At 56.6% G+C, this 19787-nt stretch overlaps 1 protein-coding gene across 2 annotated transcripts; it reads right to left on the reverse strand.

Annotated features, from left to right (window-relative positions):
• Positions 1-861: 861 nt before the first annotated feature.
• ITIH4 (inter-alpha-trypsin inhibitor heavy chain 4) lies at positions 862-19557 on the reverse strand. 2 transcript variants are annotated; one of them, XM_056129614.1, is made up of 23 exons: positions 19420-19557; positions 18393-18553; positions 16908-17012; positions 16642-16804; positions 16422-16532; positions 15771-15899; positions 14660-14776; positions 14297-14465; positions 14101-14226; positions 13783-13964; positions 13510-13695; positions 9877-10016; positions 9491-9645; positions 9219-9245; positions 8958-9011; positions 8399-8500; positions 7859-7945; positions 7679-7705; positions 7484-7600; positions 4003-4177; positions 1507-1661; positions 1328-1424; positions 862-1058 (listed from the first exon to the last, which is right to left on the reverse strand). In XM_056129614.1, exons 1-23 carry the CDS (start codon positions 19501-19503, stop codon positions 989-991), a joined length of 2739 nt encoding a protein of 912 aa, XP_055985589.1. In that variant the 5' UTR covers positions 19504-19557; the 3' UTR covers positions 862-988. The 2 variants fall into 2 exon arrangements, with proteins under 2 accessions (XP_055985589.1, XP_055985588.1); XM_056129613.1 differs by having other exon boundaries at positions 8943-9011; positions 19420-19556.
• Positions 19558-19787: the final 230 nt, after the last annotated feature.

Raw genomic sequence — 19787 nt, forward strand, 5'->3', positions numbered from 1 at the left:
GGTAAGTACCTACCCACTAAGTACCCAGGCTGGCCTATGGTCTACCCAGGTTCAACCCCTGTCACCTCATAGAGTTTCCTGAACCCAACCCGCCCCCTCCCCATTCAAATAAATAAATGAATAAATAACACTTGTTTTTAACAGTGCCCAGTGCTGCTGGGGTGGGGCCTCCCAGGGCCACCCATGTGAGCTTCCTCCTAAGTTGCAACCTGACAATGAGATGCTGGAGCCTGGCGGTGCCCAGAGGCCACCATCTCTGTACCTGATGGTGCGGGGGTCTGTGCAGTGACAGTGTTCTAACCCTGGGCTTGGCACCAGCTAGGCCTGCTGCTCTACCATTTGCACTATCTCTCTGGTCTCTCATTTTATCAATCATCTACTAATCATCGATCTATGGTCTATCTATCACCCATCTCTTATCTATTTATCTATCTAGTTGTGTCAGAGACCCAACCCAAGGCCTTGCATCTTCAAAGCAGTGTTGTGTTGTGTTGTGCTGTGTTGCGTTGCATTGCATTGCGTTGTGCTGGTTGAGGCCATGCTGAGCCAAGGCTCGAGGGCCGCCCGGGCAAGATCCAGGCATGCTATTTGACCATGTGATCACACCTGGGTCAGCCATGCACTAACTTAATCCTGGCCTATCTATCTCCCTGGCTCCCAGGAGTGGGATCTTAACTTGAGGATCCAGTTCTCCCATCTTCATTTAATCTGCTTCTGGAGTAAAGGAATGACACTGACGCCTCCATGGGTCAGTCCCAGGCCTTAGTGGGTTGGGCCTGGAAGATTCTATTGCTCTGCATTTCTGGTGAATCTGTTCCAGATGTGATGCTGAGGCTGTGGGCCACAGAAGCAGAGACACTCTGGGCTCACTCTGCCTATTTTAATTAGTATTGGGAGGGGGCGTCGCACCCGCCACAGTCCAGGCCCCACAGGTGGCCACAGGATGACATAGAGGTCTGGGGGGGATTGGCACAGTCTTCAGAGGAAACTACAGCTCCACACACCAGCAGGAGATCTCTGCTCCCGGGGGCCCCTCCTGGTAATCCAACTTTTGCTCCCTGGGATGGAGAGAAAGATGGGTGGTCAGCAAGTCTCAGGAGGAGAGAATTTGACAGACACGGGGGGCACCCAGAACCCCCCAAACAGGCTGACCAGAGGCAGAGCCCTGGGGACCCCACTGTGTGTGGAACCCAGGTCCCGGGGCAGAAGAGTTTGGGGTGTGGAGGAGTTTCCTCTGGTCTCTGGCTGTTTCTATCTCCAGATAAGAACTGGGGAGGGGGGTGTCCCAGCCCCCACCCTCGGGTTTAGTGCCTGCCGGCACTGTCACCTGTGGGCAGAGAGTTCCTGTCCCTGTACGGTCAGTGTGCGCTTGCTGTCATCTGCCTCTTCTGGGGGGCCCCAGACCACATTCTGGTAAAACTGACCTGGGAGAGAAAGGGAGGGTCTCGAGGGAGAAGGACAGAGAGGGGAGACACCACGGCGGTCTGAGGGCTGTCAGCTGCGTACCAAGGGTCCCACCGACATGGCTGGAGAATCGGTCAGTGTCCCGCAGAAGGAGCCGCAGGCCCTTCCTGGGACCGTGCCACAGCCGCAGGCCCACGGTCACTCCATCCGGGATACTGAGCAGAAGGAGCCCCTCTTTGTCCATGGTCATATTCATGCTGTGGAGAACAGTAGAGCCCTGAGCAGGGGTGAAGGCAGAGGGGTCGCGGTGGGTGGGGCGGGGCTGGGCAGCAGGTCCTGTGTCCTGAGATGGGACCTATGCTCACTTAGTGACAGAGGGCCTTAGCACCGATGAAGGGAAGCAAATGTCCTGGCCCTCTCGGCCCTTAGACTTGGTTTCTCGTGAATCTGATAGGATTGTTGGGATTCTCTGGTTTGGGGGAAGCTCACTCAGGCAGCCAGGCCAGTGGTCCAGTATTGCCAGAGACCTCCAGGGACAGCTCTGAGGGGCCTTCAGGGTAGGGAAGCATCTGCTGTCAGTGTTCAGACTCGGTCCTGGCCGCTGAGCCATCTCTCTGGCCCTGACCGCCCCCCCCCCCCTTTTTTTTTTATTGAATCACTGTGAATAGTTACAAAACTTTCATGTTTAAGTTTCAGTCATACAATGATTGAACACGTGTCCCTCCACCATTTTCCACCACCAATGTCCCCAGTCCCCCCGCCTCTACTGTCTACTTATGGGTATTATGGTTTGCAATACAGATACTGAGAGGCCATCATATTTGGTCCTTTAACTACTTTCAGCACACACATCCCTCATCCCAAGCGATCCCTCCAACCATCATTGGCATAGTGATCCCTTCTCTATCCCAGCTGCCTTCCCTCCCCTTGCCCCTTTTGTTTTTATAAGTAATGCCACTCTCTCTTTCTTTTTGGGCCACACCTGGAAGTACTCTGGGATCATTCCTGGTGATCCTCAGGGAACCAATCAGTGCCAGGGATTGAACCCAGGCCTCCCTCATGCAAAGTTGAACCAATGTTAGTGCCACCTTCTTTTGATGATTAATGTTTATTTATTTATTTATTTATTTATTTTGGTTTGGGGGCTGCACCCGATGATGGTCAGGGGTTACTTCTGGCTCTGCACTCAAGAATTAGTCCTGGTAGGGCTCAGGGAGGCATATGGGGTGCTGGGAATCGAACCTAGGTTGACCACGTGCAAGACAAGTGCCCTGCCTGCTGTACCATCTTTCCAGCTGCTGATCCTTTGTGTTTAATCTTGTGTATTAATATCCAGAAGGACAAAAGCAAAACAAACAAACAGACAAAAAAAAAACCCCTTCTTCTTCTATCCTCTTTCCTTTATATTTAAAATAATCTTCCAAATTCCTGCGCTTCTGGTTGTTTTGGGAATGTTAGTTTTTTTTTTTTCCAGCACTTTAAGACCCTGCTGTTCCCTGAGCTCCTTTCAAGTGGAATTTCCCTGAAGCTACAATGTCCTCAATGCCTGTGAAAGCCATGCTCTGTCGCTCTTTGTGACTCTGCTCAAGAGTATAGGGACTATCAGCATGGTTAGTAGGAATTCTTTTATTTTACTTTTGGCTTTTGGGGCCATGCCCACCTGTGTTCAAGGCTTATGCAAGGCTCTGCACTCAGGAGTTATTCCTGGCAAGTGAGAGGACCATGTGTGGTGCCAGGGATTGAACCCAGGTGGGACACATGCAAGGCAAACACACTGCCAGCTGTACTATCTCTGGCCCCTATTAGGAACTCTTTACAAGAATTATTCCGTTTTCTGACTGGTAGGTCCAAGGGACTTAGATGTCATCAGTCTTTGGATATTTACCAAGCAATGAAGGCTTCCTATGAAACGGTAGTTTTCATGGGGGGGGGCCTCACTTGTCAAGGACCCAGGAGAGGATAGGCGGGTTCAGAGCCAGGACAAGTGGGGGAGGACATGGGCTGGGCCCTGCTCAAAGGGCAGCTGGTCCTTGCATTCTCCTCGGCCCTTGCCATGTCCAGAGCCTGAAGTCACCCCAGGAGACTCTAGAAGGAGCAGCTCCCAGGACAGATAGCGACTCCGCTGCCCACCAGCTGCCCAGGAATTGCTGTTATGTGGGTCCTGAGTCTCTCGCCAGAGTTCCAAGCATGTGCCCAGGACGCTCTCCAGAACCCGCGCCTGAAGGAGCTCCCAGTGCCACCTGGCATCCCTGTTCCCTCAGCATGGAGGCCAAGAGCCCGCACCTACCATCTCATGCTCCCCTGCATTCTCTCCCCCTGCCCCCCACTCAGCCCTGCAACCAGGGCGAGCCTATGGCTTGCCTGTCACCAGGGAGGAAACTGAGCTCAGAGGGGCTGAGCATCTGCTAGCGCTGCTCTGTGCCACAGCATAGGTGTGCGGGCGGCCACACTCCCAGGATTCTCCCCTCGGTGCTATCAGAGCAGAGGAGAGGGTATAGGGCCCTGTGCTTCTCCACCTCCTGTGGGTGCAGCTCGCGGCAGAGAACCCCTGCCCAGCCACTCCGCTCCTCAGGTCCAGTGTCCCTGCTCGGGGCTCACCCGGGCATCATGGAGAACAGTGTGTCCTTCCACTGGTAGGCCGAGCTCCTGCGATCCCGTGTCACCACCACTTGCTCGGGGGTCGCGTGAACCTGCAGCTGGAGGTTCTTGAAGGTCACCTTGATCCAGGAGAAGCGGCCCTTCTGCGCCTCATACTGGCCCGTCACCTGGAGCCCTGGGAAGAGTGGCCAGAGCCGGCTAGACGGGGGTGGCCTTCCCACATGGTCCCCCACTCCTTGGCTTCCTTGCATACCCTGGCCTGCTTCCTACCAACTTTTCTCTTATGTCCACATTTCCTTAGGCTTTGTTTTTGGTTTGGGTTGGGTTTTTTGTTTGTTTGTTTGTTTTTGGTGGGGGGGGGAGGGCAGAGCCGGCAGTGCTCGGGGCTTACTCCTGGCTCTGTGCTCAGGGATCACTCCTGGCGTGGCTGGTAGAATCATAGGTGGTGCCAGAGACCTATTGCACAAAGCAAGTCCCTAGCCCCGTACTATCTCTCTGGTCTAAAGAAAGTTCCCTGACCAGTAAACAAACCCACTAAGGCTTTGGAGGGGCCCCGGTTCTCATCAATAGCCTCTCTAAATGTGTGACCCTTCTAAAAGGGGATATCCCACCTCAAGTCCATCAGTGTTGAGAAAGCCCCGAGCTGGGAACCCCAGCTGAGAGTCCCCAGGCCCAGGGAGCAGATGCCGAGTCTAGCGCTGTCAAGTAGGAGACCCCTGAGCTGGGGGGACAAGGGAGTTTCAGGGGTGCAGGCCCTGGAAGCTCTGAGTGCTGGGTGAGTATTTGCTAGGCCTTTCAGGGCATCTGGGAGGTCTCGTCAGCACCCCTCCGTCTTCTCCCAGCCCCTCCCCCACGCTGACAAGCCTACCAGTGTTTCAGGGCTCTGATATGGTTTCCCCATGCACTCCGCCCCGTAATACCCTGCTTTACCCTTGTCTGTCAAGGCCCTGGCAGCCTCCTAGCCCTCACACTGCTCCTGTTTCCTCCCCTGGGCTTGGCTCTTGTGCTTCGCGGTCTGACCCCAGTGGTCACTACCCTCAGGCTTATCCGTCCCCTGGCCCAGCGCAGTGCCTGTGGGTGAGTGCATGTCTGGACAACTTGGAGCTCCCAGGCTCCAGATGTGTGACCAACCTGCACCTGTGGGGGCCACTGCAATGTGTGAGTATGAGATCAGGGTGAGTGATCAGGGTGAGTGTGAGAGTCAGAATATGAGTGTGAGAGAGTAAGTGTGAGAGTGAATCAGAGTGAGTGTGAGTGCATGCGTGTGAGAGAGTTGGAGAGTGAGAGTGACAATTAGAGATTGCGAGTTTGAGAGTGATAGTGATTCAAAGTGAGTGTGAGAGTAAGAGTGAGAGTGAGTGTGAGAGTGTGAGTGCACGTGAGGATCAGTGTGTGAGAGAGTGAGAGTGATTTAGAGTGAGTGTGAAAGTATGAGAGAGTGCAAATCAGACTGAATGTGAGTGTGTGTGAGAGTGTGTGAGTGTGAGAGTGAGAGTGAGTGTGAGAGTCTGATTTTGAGAGTGAAGTGAGTCAGTGAGTGTGACAGTGAGAGTCAGAGGGAGTGTGATAGTGAGTATGAGTGTGAGAGTTAGTGTGAGAGTGAGTGAGTGTGTGTGCTGAGATGAGAGTGTGATGTCAGTGAGTGTGTGAGTGTGAACGTGAGAGTGCATGTGAGTGTGTGAGTGAATATGAGAATGTGTAAGAGTGTGAGAATGTGAGAGGGAATGTAAGTATTGTGAATGTGAGCATGTGTGAGAATGAGCGTGTGTGAGGGTGAATCTGTGAGTGTGAGAGTGCGTGAGTGTGAGTCTGAGAATGAGTAGAGTGTGAGTGTATGTGAGCATGACTGAGAGTGGGTGTGAGTGTGAATGTGAGAATGTGTGAGAGTGAGCGTGTGTGAGGGTGAATCTGTGAGTGTGAGAGTGTGTGAGTGTGAGTCTGAGAATGAGTAGAGTGTGAGTGTATGTGAGCGTGACTGAGAGTGGGTGTGAGTGTGAATGTGAGAATGTGTGAGAGTGAGCGTGTGTGAGGGTGAATCTGTGAGTGTGAGAGTGTGTGAGTGTGAGTCTGAGAATGAGTAGAGTGTGAGTGTATGTGAGCGTGACTGAGAGTGGGTGTGAGTGTGAATGTGAGAATGTGTGAGAGTGAGCGTGTGTGAGGGTGAATCTGTGAGTGTGAGAGTGTGTGAGTGTGAGTCTGAGAATGAGTAGAGTGTGAGTGTGTGTGAGCGTGACTGAGAGTGGGTGTGAGTGTGAATGTGAGAATGTGTGAGAGTGAGCGTGTGTGAGGGTGAATCTGTGAGTGTGAGAGTGTGTGAGTGTGAGTCTGAGAATGAGTAGAGTGTGAGTGTATGTGAGCGTGACTGAGAGTGGGTGTGAGTGTGAATGTGAGAATGTGTGAGAGTGAGCGTGTGTGAGGGTGAATCTGTGAGTGTGAGAGTGCGTGAGTGTGAGTCTGAGAATGAGTAGAGTGTGAGTGTATGTGAGCATGACTGAGAGTGGGTGTGAGTGTGAATGTGAGAATGTGTGAGAGTGAGCGTGTGTGAGGGTGAATCTGTGAGTGTGAGAGTGTGTGAGTGTGAGTCTGAGAATGAGTAGAGTGTGAGTGTATGTGAGCGTGACTGAGAGTGGGTGTGAGTGTGAATGTGAGAATGTGTGAGAGTGAGCGTGTGTGAGGGTGAATCTGTGAGTGTGAGAGTGTGTGAGTGTGAGTCTGAGAATGAGTAGAGTGTGAGTGTATGTGAGCGTGACTGAGAGTGGGTGTGAGTGTGAATGTGAGAATGTGTGAGAGTGAGCGTGTGTGAGGGTGAATCTGTGAGTGTGAGAGTGTGTGAGTGTGAGTCTGAGAATGAGTAGAGTGTGAGTGTGTGTGAGCGTGACTGAGAGTGGGTGTGAGTGTGAATGTGAGAATGTGTGAGAGTGAGCGTGTGTGAGGGTGAATCTGTGAGTGTGAGAGTGTGTGAGTGTGAGTCTGAGAATGAGTAGAGTGTGAGTGTATGTGAGCGTGACTGAGAGTGGGTGTGAGTGTGAATGTGAGAATGTGTGAGAGTGAGCGTGTGTGAGGGTGAATCTGTGAGTGTGAGAGTGTGTGAGTGTGAGTCTGAGAATGAGTAGAGTGTGAGTGTATGTGAGCGTGACTGAGAGTGGGTGTGAGTGTGAATGTGAGAATGTGTGAGAGTGAGCGTGTGTGAGGGTGAATCTGTGAGTGTGAGAGTGTGTGAGTGTGAGTCTGAGAATGAGTAGAGTGTGAGTGTATGTGAGCGTGACTGAGAGTGGGTGTGAGTGTGAATGTGAGAATGTGAGAGTGAGCGTGTGTGAAAGTGGGTGTGAGTGTGAATGTGAGAATGTGTGAGAGTGAGCGTGTGTGACTGCGCAGGGTTGTACGTGAGTCCTGTCATCCTGTCTCCCCAGGGATCTCCCATTGTGATCCAGAGCGTGCAGGTGAGGGCGAGTGTTGTCTGGGTCTGTGGGGAGAGATTCACCTTGCTCAGGGTCCGAGAGCAGCTCCATGGGCCCCTGAGAGCCCTTGAAGTTCACACAGAGCCGATCCTCACTCTGTCCAGGCAGCGGCAGGATGATGGGCGGGGCCTGGATGGAGGCTGGACGGCAGGGACTGTTCAGGGGCACTTACAGTCACCACAGTCCAGAAAGGGCGGCGGGGGGAGTTGCCACCATACCTGGGGTTGGAGCTACCGTGGCCAGTTCTGAAAGGAGCAAAGGTGGGCTTAGGGAGGAGGCGTGGGGGGGGGGGAGAGGACACGCTGGCTGGGCTCCCTCTCTGCTTTCACTCCCAGGCCCCCCAGGGTTTCCCTGCTACAGGCCAGGACGGACTGCAGGGACTCTGGTCTGAAAGGCACCTTGGGCTTCTAGCTCCACAGTGAGGAAGTCACTGGGCAGGAGGGAATCCACTGAGGATGGTAAACCAGGCATTCCTGCTGCACCAACTAGAAACAGAAAAGGAAAAGACTGTTGGCATTCAGAACCTCGTCCCGAACCCTCCAGCCCATAACCCCTACACACATTAGCTCCCATCCAGGAGAACTGCAGAGAAAGGAAAAACGCAACGTGGCGGGGCAGGGGCGGGTGGTGGGTGGTAGTCGTGGGTAAGGCCAAGCCTGGCTCTGCCCTTGTCTGAGTTTGCAAACTCAGCTCCAGGGACCCTGTTGGCTTTGTGAATGGAAACAACCTTCTCTTTCTAGAATGTTCCATCTGAAGGCAGCTTCCAGTGGAATGGACCCATCCCAGTGAAAACAAAGAACATCCGATTGATGTCACATTCCACAACAACTATGCCTGGGCCCATCCCGGAGCTGAGTGGCTGGTCTCACCCGATGAACTGGGTCTATTTGAGCATGGGTGAGAGGGGACTGGGGCCCAGACCGTTCCCTGGTGCTCACCCATCATTTTGGAGATGAGTGGTGGGTTGAAGGGAAGCATAAGGGTAGAGTCGGTCAGTCCCATTGATCTCAACGGCGTGCCGGCTACCTTGAAATTCTTAACTTTGGAAAAGGGGTCATGAGCGGTCTTCTCTCAAGCAGACACATGGTCCCCACTGCTGGGGCTCCAGGTCCTGCTCCCGAACACTTTCCCCAAACCCCGACAGGGAGAAATCCAAGGCTGGAACGGTGGGTCCTTCTTGAATGTCCCCCCCCGCCCCCCGCCATTGGACTATCAGGCACACCTGCCCCGAGCTCCGCAGGGTCCCTCACACCCCTTGGCCCTTAGAGATGCTTCTTTCAGGAGGAGAGGAACCCCACTGCAGGCCCCCAATCACAGGGACCCCACGGCGGCCCCCCCAACAACTTACCTGACTACTTACCCCCAACCTACCACTCAGGCAGGTCCCAGCCCAGCCCCCCAGCCAGGTGGACCCGGCAGAACTCCCCTGGCCCACACCCACCCCCAGGCCAGTCGAGGCTCTGCCCACTGCCCCTTGCCTACCATGGCCTGTGCTACCTCTGTTTCTGGGCCTTGAGATGCCTGGGCTGAAGAGTCTCAATGACGGAAGACCTGGAAAACCAGGGCTGGGTTTGCTCTGGGTGGTGCTTGTTAAGCCCCTCAGCTGTTGTTAGTGGGCAGGACCGAGCCTGAGTGGCAGCCAGAGTCCAGATGAGCCCGTGACTGCGTGTGCAGCAGTGCTGGGTGGCCTTGAGCTGCAGCGTTCCCCTGAGTCAGCCACCCAGGCCCGGGCCAGACCTGGCAGCACCTGGGCTTTACCTTGGTGCGTTCTCATGTCTCTCTCTTCTGGATAAAATAACAGAGAAAGCAGGGGTTAGTCTTGCTCCCCACTACTCCATTTGGTGCAGAGAGTTCGGGGGTGGTCAGTAGGCCTGGCCTCCTCCTAGAGCCACATTCATGATATGGAGTTCCCAGGAGTCTGGGCGGTAGGTCTGGGGTCCAGGTAGGGCGATGGGGTGAGGGTGGGGAACTGGGAGAGGGCTGGGTCACAGCTATTCCCAAGGGGCCCGGGACCCCGTGGTCACACTCACCCTTTTCCAAGGGCTTATCGACGACCTGGGACTGCTCCTGGCCTTCGGGCTTGGTGACCACCATGGACGTGAGCGGGGTGACGAAGTTGTAGTTGAGCGACAGGCCCAGCGCTCGCGCCTCCAGGGCGGGCTTCTCTGCGTCTGAGGCGGAAACCCTGCACGTTGGAGAAACCAGCTCAACCCCAGGGAGGCTCCTTCCCTCCCTCCGGGACCCTCCTGGGGTGCATGTGTGGAGTTTGCTTGCACTCAAATGCAGCCCCATGCTCCCCTCTTTTTGGGCCCGGCAGAGGGCCCCACACCAGCTGGGCCCAGTTCACCCTGGAGAGCCCTGCAGGCGGGGTGCCAGCCCAGGAGGCCCCAGCCCAGGGTGCGACGCAGCCACCCACATCTGTTCCAGGAGCTGCTGGATGGTCAGGTACGCCCAGAGCCTCTCCATGAAGCCGTGGAAGATGTACTTGAGGCTCCGGAACTGTGCCTCCTGCTCGGTCACACTGGGCTCCATCTGGAAGGTGATGTTCTGCATGGCCTGGAGGGGGAGGCAAAGCCGGGCTGTGAGGGACGAGGAGACCCTGAGGATGAGAAGGGGCCCCAGGGCGGGCGGGCCTTGGTGGAGAAGGGGACGTCTGAACCTCAGATCCGCTCCCCAGCAGCTGCAGTAGGTAAGGCTGTGCCCATTCGGTGGGTCGGGGCCCAGGGGCAGCCCACTCCGCCTCATCTGGGCTGGGCCTTGGGAGGAGCAGAAAGGGGGTTGGGGTCTCCTCTCCCCACCTGGGCCTGTCCCCTGCCCATGCTGGTGCCCTTGACTGGGCACTGTGCATGCGGCTGCCATGAGGTGAGTGCCTGAGCTTTGAAGATGGCCTCAGCAGGAGGGGTCTCTCTGGTCTCCCTGGGGATAGAGTGCTCAGAGCGGCATCACGGGCCTCTGCAGGGGCCAGCCCCTGCACCCCTGTGGGGTCACCTCCCACCTCTTTCCCAGAGCTTTCCCACATGCAGGCTTGTAGCCGGCTGGTTTCCCTCAGATGAACTTTGTTGTTTGGGGGTGTAGGTGTCAGGCCCCCTACAGGCCAGCCACTTGGGGACCACCAGGACAGGAAACAGGTCGTGCTAGGGACCAAAGTCAGGGGCCTCAAACCTGCCAGGCAGGTGCTCGAACACCTGAGCATCCTCCTGGCCCTGGACTAACACTCTTTCTTAGCCTTGGCCTAAGAAATAGTATTTGTGAAATCTTGTTTTGTTTTGGCCCAAACCAGTGGTGTTCAAGACTTGGCTATGGTTCTGCACTCAGGGATCACTTCTGGTGTAGCTTGAGGGACCATACAGGGTGCCGGGGATTGAACCCAAGTTGGCTGCGGGCAAGGTAAATTCCCTAGCCACTGGACTCTCTCTCCGGCCCCATATTTGTGAAATCTTTGATCTGCCTTATTCAGAACACACATTCCAATAAACGTACTAAAACAAAGACATGAAGGTCGAGAGATAGTACAGGGTTTAAGGTTTGATCCCACACTCAATATTGCATGGTCTCCTGAATATTACTGGGTGTGGCCCTCTCGTATCACCACAGTGATGGAGCAGCAAAGCTCTGCTGAGAGGGCCTTGTGCCTCCTGAGCACCATTGGGTGGCCCAAAATTAACTCTTGAATTAGCTTGCCCACCCACCCACCCATCCAACTAACTAAGTCAAGCAAAGATGTGCTGATTCACTGTTCACAATAGTCAGAATCTGGGAACAACCTGAGTGCCCAAGAACAGATGAATGGATAAAGAAACTATGATACACCTACTCAATGGACTATGCAGATGTTAGGGAGAATGAAGTCATGAAACTTGCTTATAAATGGATTGACATGGAGAGTATCATGTTAAGTGTAGGGAGTTTGCCTTGCACGCAGCCAGCCCGGCCGAGCCAGGTTTGATTCCTCCGCCCCTCTCGGAGAGCCCGGCAAGCTACCGAGAGCTTCTTCCCTGCATGGCAAAGCCTGGCAAGCTACCCGTGATGTATTCGATATGCCAAACACAGTAACAAGTCTCAAAATGAAGACGTTACTGGGCCCACTCAAGAAAATCGATGAACAATGGGAGGACAGTGACAGTGACAGTGATATATAAATATTTTATATTTGACATGGAGTGTGTCATATTAAGTGGAATGAGTCAGAAGGATATATATGTATGTATATATATATACATATATATATTGCACTGTAGCACTGTCCTCCCATTGTTGTTCATCATTTTGCTTGAGCGGGCACCAGTAACGTCTCCATTGTGAGACTTGTTGTTACTGTTTTTGGCATATTGAATATGCCACAGGGAGCTTGCCAGGCTCTGCCATGCAGGTAGGATACTCTCGGTAGCTTGCTGGGCTCTCCAAGAGGGACGGAGGAATCAAACCTGGGTCAGTCGCATGCAAGGCAAACGCCCTACCCGCTGTGCTATCACTCCAGCTATATATATATATATATATATATATATATATATATATATAGTCATAGTCCTCCCATTGTTCATCGATTTGCTCGAGCGGGCCCAGTAACTTCTCCATTGGAGACTTTGTTGTTACTGTGTCTGGCATATCGAATACTCTCGGTAGCTTGCCGGGCTCTCTGAGAGGGGCGGAGGAATCGAACTCGGGTCGGCCATGTTGGCCGCTTGTAAGGCAAACGCCCTACCACTGTGCTATTGCTCCAGCCCCTATATATAGATATAGATATAGATATAGATATAGATTAATATCCAAGGTGAGGGTGAATGAGCTAGGAGGACAGGATTGGAAGCTTGCCACAAGAGTGGGGTGGGGTGAGTGGTGGTGAAGAGCACAGGGAAAGGGATATACCTGATAACCTTTCATTATCTGTATTGCAAACCATAAGGCCCAAAAGGAAAGAGAGAGAGAGAAGAAAAATAGAAAGATAGAGGAGAGAGAGAGAGAGAGAGAGAGAGAGAGAGAGAGAGAGAGAGAGAGAGAGAAGAGTGCCTGCCATAGTAGCAGGCGGTGTGGGGGTGGGAGGGAAGCTGGGAACATTGGTGCATTAGTGGTGGGAAAAGTACACTGGTGAAGGGACAGGTGTTGGAACATTATATGACTGAAATTCAATCATGAACAACTTTGTAAATGTGTATGTCACTGTGATTCCTTTAAAAAAAATTAGCGAGGGAGGGAGGGGGAGAAAAAGATGCGCTGGTTCATGAACAAGTGACTGTGGGTCCTCACGTAGGAAGCTCCTGGCCTCCAGGAAATCAATGCAGACAGCTCTGGCCAGTTCTCTGGGATCAGGAGCCATGGGGAGGGGGCTTCACTCCCTCACCCCGGCCACACTAACGCCTTGGCCCTGTCTCACATCATCATTAGGTTTGAGGCCAGGCAGGTTGGCCAGGGGCAGACAGCAGCCCGCCCCCTCCCACGTGGTTGCATCTGAGCCGGGCCCATCCCTCTGTGCACGCCTACTTCTCCTACCTGCCTGCCTCCCTGCCTGCGCCGGCCACAGCCCAGAAACCTGCATCCCACATCAGCTGGGAACATTCTTTCATGCCTCCTGGTCTGATCCCTGCCATCCCCCACCTCCCTTCAGTCTCGTGGTTGGGGGTGGTTGGGGGGAAGGAGCTTTCTGGAGGAGACCCACACTCAGGCCAGCTCAGTGCTGCTCTCCCAAGCACCCGGGTTTACCCTGTCAGGATGGCCCAGCCACATGCTTCCCTGGGAGGCAGCATCCCCGGACCACAAGAAGGAATCAGAACCCCCCTTGGTGAGCCTGGACCTCAATAGGAAGCAGCCTTCCCGGACTGACTGAGTGCCACCTCTGAGGTTAGCACGAGGATGGGAGGGCAGGCACCTGGTGCCCCAAGGGACAGCAGGGACACAGTGGGGGTTAAGGGGGGCTTGCCACCTCTTTGATGGTCCACCATGAGTGGTGGGAGAGGGCCACCCACCAGGGGCCAAGGAGACTTTGTGGCATAGGTCAATGACGTGAACCCTGAAGCTGAATGCTGTCAGCTGGGGGACAAGTGGCCACACTCACCTGCTTCCCGCTGACTTTGGCTAAGAGCACATCTGGGCTGTCGTCCCGGAGCTTCCCGGCCACCACCATCTCTGCACCCTTGAAGAGCAGCCGGAAGTTGTCCCGTGTGACCTCCTCCACAGCATTGCTTGGGTACTCAAAGGTCACTGCTGTCACCAGTGGGTTGGCCACCTCCTGGTAGAAGTCCTGCGGGGTGGACAGTGGCGAGCGGGCACTGTGAGGGCAAGTGCGGGCTGGCGGGTCCAGGGCCGCCTCTCTGGGCAAACACGGTACCTGCAGCTGCAGGTTGGAGTCGGAGTCCTGGTAGATGCGCCGCGCCAGACCGCCGTTCTCCAGTGCCATCTTCTCCAGGAACTCGTAGCTGACGTCAAAGCCGAAGCCCAGGCAGAAGAGGCTGTACTGGCCAGCGATGGCTTCCTGCACATTCTTCTGGATTTTTTCCGGGTCGGTCTCCCCTGAGGAGGGAGTGAGGAAAGGGCGACTCCTTCCGTGGACATTGGTGGGGTTTCGGAGCCTTCCCTCCCCGCCACAGCCCCCGCGAGCGGACGGGGTGGTGGTGCCTCAGCAGCTCCCCGGGGGCTACGCCCTTACCCTCCGTGGGGTCCCCGTCCGTGAGCAGGATGATGATGGACACGCTCCCAGCAGACAGCTGCTCCTTGCGGTTGGCGTCATCCAGCAGCTTCACAGCCATCAGCATGGCACCATTGATGTTGGTCCCTGCGGGCAAGGCACTCAGGGGGGGTTCCTGGCCATTGCCCCCACCTCCCTCTCCCTGCGGGAAACTCACCGCCATGGGCCTGGATGCTGGCAGCATAGCTCTTGGCCTTGTCCACGTTCTCAGCCGAGGCAGGCACCAGGGATGGCTTCCACTTCTTGACCTGACTGCTGAAGTCGACGAGGTTGAACTGGTCTTGGGGGCTGAGATCACCCAATATCTTGATGAGGGCTTCCCGGGTCTGCTCGGGGGAGGAGAAGGCGAGGTGGGATGTGCGTGGGGAACTCGGGTGCCCTTGGGCTGGCATCCCAACTGGGAGACGGAGGGCACACGGCACAGGCTCTGAAGGCCAGTCTGGACCCGAGGGAGTTGGTGCTTCTAAGTTCAGTGATGTGGAGACCTGATTCAGGGCCTCACGCGGGCCCTGGGACACACCTGCTGAATTTTCTTGCCCATCATGGAGCCGCTTCTGTCGATGACAAAGATGACATTCTTGGGAATGGTGGACAGGCCCTCGGGAGCAAAATAGTGCACAAAGTAGCCATTCTCGATCTGTGAGAGTCAGACAGACAGACAGACAGACACACAGACACACACACACACACACACACACGAGCGGTGAGGGGAGCAGACCCTCAGCTGCCTCCTCGCCCTGAGGCCCCTATGTTGTTCTCTGCTCCAGCCCCTTCTACTCCTGCCCCCAAACCCTTGCCACCTCTTGGGGTCTGGCCGGCCCTCTCCTGCTGCCTGGCTCTCCGGAGCCTCACCTCCACTTGCTCTACCTCCTCTTTCAGTATCTGAGGCACCCAATCCTAAAAGTTTTGTGACATGATAAACCTGAGGTCTCTCAAGAGAGCAAAGACTCTCAAAACAAGGTCTGTTAAAAGAGTAAAGGAAAAGCCCAGTGATTCCAGAAACAGAGATGAAGAAAACTATTGTGATGGTGCGTGAAGCCGGGCTCGGTGCTCCAGCAGCCCAGGCAAGGAGGGAAGTTGCAAGTAGAAAGGAACAGTTTTGGAACTCCAAAGGGGTTTTATTTTAATTTAGTTTTTTTCCCCCTTTTTTGGTCACACCCGGTGATGCTCAGGGGTTACTCCTTGCTTTGCACTCAGGAATTACTCCTGGCAGTGCTCACGGGACCATCTGGGATGCCAGGGATCGAACCCGGGTCGGCCGCGTGCAAGGCAAATGCCCTGCCCGCTGTGCTATCGCTCCGGCCCCTTATTTTAGTTTTGATTTGGGGACACGCCTGGTGATGCTCAGCACTCAGGAATTACTCCTGGGAACTATATGGGATCCTGGGGATCAAACCTGGGGTGGCTGCATGCAGGGCAAGTGTCCTACCCACTGTACTATCTCTCCAGTCCCCTCTGAAAGGATTTTAGGGATAATACAACTCCTTGTTGTTGCTCTGCTAGCCCCTGGGACACAGTGTTAAGGAGGAGAATGATTTTGTCTCGGGCTCCTAACAGCCCAGGCTGATACCCTGGAGGGTGGGTGCATTTCCTGGCATCCTCGTCTCCATCAGAGCCCCCCACCCCCGCACCTGAATGGAGCCCCCAGAGAGGCTCCGGTTCACATCGTAGCGGACGATGAAGTTGCCGTCCAGGGCTATGCCCTGCTGCTCCGGAGAGGTTTGCTGCTGGGCGAGGGTGGGCTTGAACTGGATGTGGGCCTGGGGGAGTGGCAGAGGCTGGGGTCGGAAGGAGCAACTGGGCCGACCCAGTCACACACCTAGCCCCGGCCGACCAGCAGGGGCAGGTGAGGGATCCAGGACTCAGCCTTGGGTGCAGAGCCGGGACGGATGTTATGAGCCGGCCAAGTGCCCTGCTCTGTGTTGGCTGCAGCAGGCTGTGGGTCCCTCATAGAGGCCCCTGGCCAAGCCTGAGCCCCCATCCAGGAGTCACCCCAACATCCCTGCCCTCCTCCAGGCCTCACCCTCCCTGTCCCCCTCACGACAGAGACCTGTGACCCCCACTCCCAACACACACTGGGCCCAGCTCGGAGGGAGCCCTGGGGATTCTGTGGGCTCTGAGCCGTGCTGACCCCCACCCCGTGCCCTCATCAAGGCCCTGGATGGCCTCAGCCCCCTGAGCCTCAGAGCTCCGGGGCTCTGTGTCACTGTCCCACCCGCTGCACATGTGGGCCCGTAGGCTGGCCGATGGACAGAGCCCCTGACCCACACGCAGTCACCCACCTTGGTCTCATTCTGGGAGATGGTGAGGGCCTCTGCCAGCTCATTGGTCATGAAGGAGCTCTCTGTCTCCAGGGAGCTGATGCCCTGGGGCTCGAAGATATGAATGTCCATCTGGAGGTGAGACATGTGTCGGGGGGGTGGGGGTGGGGTCAGCCAGGAGCCAGGGGACAGCCTGGCTGGGGCCATCCAGGAGGCCTGCTAGGAGGAGGTGGCCAGGTACCTGCAAGTGCTTAAGCGGATGCTGGGGCTGGACTTTCAGCAGCAGCTCGTACACCCCCAGCTGCCGCTGGAGCAGCTCCTCATACACCAGCTCGAAGGTGACCTTGGCAGCAGGAGCCACGTTGACCGACACCTGGAACTTCTCTGTCTTCCTCCCGGTGGCCCTGGTGGAGGCGGGTCTCAGGCTGGCGCTCGGGGGCCAGGTGCACGTGGGCCCCAGCACGGAACCGCGCCCTCCCCAGAGCCCTCCAGCCTCCTCCGGCTCACTTGACCAGGCCTGCACTCTCTCCCCGGGCCACGGCGGCACTGTACTGCTCCTGGGCCGCCTTCTTCTCCTTGATGTTCCCCGGGTAGGTCACCCCGTCGATGACCCTGCACAGAGGCGGGATGGTGAGAGTCTGGCGGTGAGGGGGTGGGGGGGGCCGAGAGGCCCACTCTTTGTCCCCTGCCCTGGGCCTCTACGTCTCCCCGAGCCTCCCCTGCCTTACCAGGCACCTCCTGTCAGGAGCCCCATGGTGCAGGTGCACCCCAGGGAGCAGGGGTGGGGGAGAGGAGGGAGGCAGGACCCTCTGCACCCTCCAGGCCCCTTCCCTGCAGGCTATGCCAAGCTGAGGAGCGGGGGAGGTATAGCAGGAAGGGGGAGGGAGAAAAGCTCCCAGCTTGCTCCTGGGGGCCCCCCAAACTTAGGGCAGAACCCTCCACACAGAGGCTGGACTGTGGGGAAGTGGTCTGGGGGAGTCTGAGGGGGACGGGCCAGTCTTGGGGCCGAGCCGAGTTCATCTATGGAGCGTTCAGATGAGGGAGGAAGGATAAGTGAGGTGACCCTGGGTCTGCAGGGTGGGAGCTGAGGCAGGCAGGGAGGAGACAGCCAGTCCCTCACTGCTCTCTGCTCTCCAGTGAGGTGGGAGTGGGGGCCCCAAGGCTCCTTCCCGATGCCCATGAGGCTCCTGGCCAGGTCAGGGCACCCAGCTTCCGGCTCCCACATGCTGTTTCCTGCAGTCCAGAGAGGGGTCAGGGCGTCAGTCCTGGCCCTGAGCAGCCCCAGTGGAACCTGGCCAGCTGTGGACATAGTCCCGTGTGGGCAGCGATCAGAATGCTCTGGGGGGTGGGAGCACCCCAGCCCCAGGGACTCAACCCCTTGCAGGTGTCCAGAGGCCCTGGGCTACAGCGAGAAGCTCTGTCATTGCACCCCAGTCCACCTGACCAAGCCTCTCATCAGCAGGCCCTGTCACCGCCTCTTCCCTGAGGCCAGGAAAACATTGCAAAATCCCATGGGAGCACAAGAAAGAACAAGGTGGGGACCAGTATGGCTCAGAGTCCACAGAGTTTCCGGGACTTCCACTGTGGTCTACGGCCTGGGCCAGGTCGACAGTGCGTGCGTGTGTGTGTGTGTGTGTGTGTGTGTGTGTGTGTGTGTGTGTGTCTTGGGGGTGGGGGGCTGAGTGAGAACTTCCAGGGACAGCAGGGGGCTGGGGCTAGTAGCTGTGCTGCATGGGGGGTGGCCTGGGGCTAGGGCACTTTTGCCATCTGTGCCCGAGACCCCAGCTGGAGTCCTCCCAGGGACAGACCCCAAGTGCCTTGGTTCTCTGCGGGCCACCCAGCAGGCGCAGAGGGATGTTGAACGGATGGGAGGGCAGATGAGCAGGTGGACTAATGAAGGGTGGGACGAGGCTAGTGGCACCCCTTCAGGCACACCCCCCACCATCCCGACCCAGGAAGGCCACGGGCAACAGTGATGGCCATGGCACTTACATAGAGAAGTTGGTGATGAAGGCTTTCTTGGGCAGCTCCATCTGGAATGTGGCCTCCCGTGTCGAGTTAGCCCTGTTGACCACCCGGCTGGTGACCACCGTGTGTGCGAACCGGGAGGTGACCTTGGAGTCCACGGTGAGGCTGTAGATGTCGATGCCATTCTGGGAAATGGGGGGACGTGAGGGGACCACTCGAGGCCACTGCCTCTCCCAGGGATGGCCTGATGCTGGCCCTGAATGAGCCCGACGCCCAGCTGTACCTCAGATGCCCCAACTTCCGTGGGTCCCACGGCAGGGGTCTCTCTGCCTTGCTGTGTGTGGATTGGGACCCGAACCCCAGAGTGTCTGAGGGGGACACTCACGCTGCAGCTGCAAGGCCCCCGCTGGCGAATGCTCTTCCAGTGTGGAGACTTGGACTCCTACAGACCTTGGCCTCCAGGGGAACTGGGAGAAACTGTCTCCCCCCAGGGGGTGGCGAGGGAGGGGTCTCCAAGGGCTGGGAACCTTCCTCTTCATCCCCTTTTCCTGTTCCCTCGACCTGAGCCCACTGGGCAGCCCCCAGCCACCTGCTCTCTCCCCCCACTCCCCTAAAGACACACACGTGCACACGTGGAGCCTCACGGCCACTCGCCTGTGCTTGTCACGTGAGCATATTTGGGTCTTCGGGCAGCCAGAGCCATACGGGCTCTGTGGCACGTCCTGGCTTAAGTCCTTAAGAGCGAGCGTAGGCAGGCTGCATCTTCACAGCCAGCCTGCATGGTTTGCAGGAGAAGAGTGAGAGAGGGCGCCCAGGAAGGAAGGGGAGAACCAGGCTCCCGCAGGCTGTATCCCTGCCCTGCCCACACCTGGTCTGGTCAGGAGGTATGAGAGGGTCGCCCTCCCATGAGCCGCGAAACGGTCCTTCCAGGGAGCCGGTTCTCTTCCCCGTCATATCCTCTAAGCTGTGTTCACTCAGACTCAGCAGCCATAGGGGCCCCCTCCCCGCCACAAGCAGGCACACGCACACGAGCCCCCGTGACACCAGCTACCTTGGTGGCAGTGGTGGCCTGCAGGACAGCCAGCAGGGACAGCAGGAGCAGCCCACGGCTGTGGGCCTGGCTGAGGGTCTTCATTGCAGCTCCTGCACCTGTCCGGCTGCATCTGAGTCGTAGCAGAAATGGGGGTGAATTAGTAACTTGTCCCTCTCCCACCCCACCCCTGCGGGGGCGGATTCTGGGAAGTTGGGCCGACCAGCCAAGAACTGGGCCGCAGTGTCTGATAAGCCGCCAGGACTGACTGGGTTTCCTGTGGACTTTGGCTGGACAAGGCAGCCAGGGCAGGCACTGGGGTTTGTAGCCCCTTCTGAAGGCTCCAGAAGCCTTCCCAGGCCAGTCCCTGTTCCCCCTCTACACACACA

Source organism: Sorex fumeus, unplaced genomic scaffold (genome assembly GCF_029834395.1).
Source record: "Sorex fumeus unplaced genomic scaffold, SorFum_2.1 ptg000072l, whole genome shotgun sequence".
Classification (NCBI taxonomy): domain Eukaryota; kingdom Metazoa; phylum Chordata; class Mammalia; order Eulipotyphla; family Soricidae; genus Sorex; species Sorex fumeus.

What these genes read in the sequence shown, in the direction of transcription:
- ITIH4 (XM_056129613.1), bottom strand. Translation starts at nt 19,503, where the DNA reads ATGAAGACCCTCAGCCAGGCCCACAGCCGTGGGCTGCTCCTGCTGTCC. An exon ending in TCTCCCAGAATGAGACCAAG is followed by an intron (nt 15,900 to 16,421) that starts GTGGGTGACTGC and finishes CCACTCCCCCAG; the next exon opens with GCCCACATCCAGTTCAAGCC. An exon ending in TGGGCAAGAAAATTCAGCAG is followed by an intron (nt 14,466 to 14,659) that starts GTGTGTCCCAGG and finishes TCCCCCGAGCAG; the next exon opens with ACCCGGGAAGCCCTCATCAA.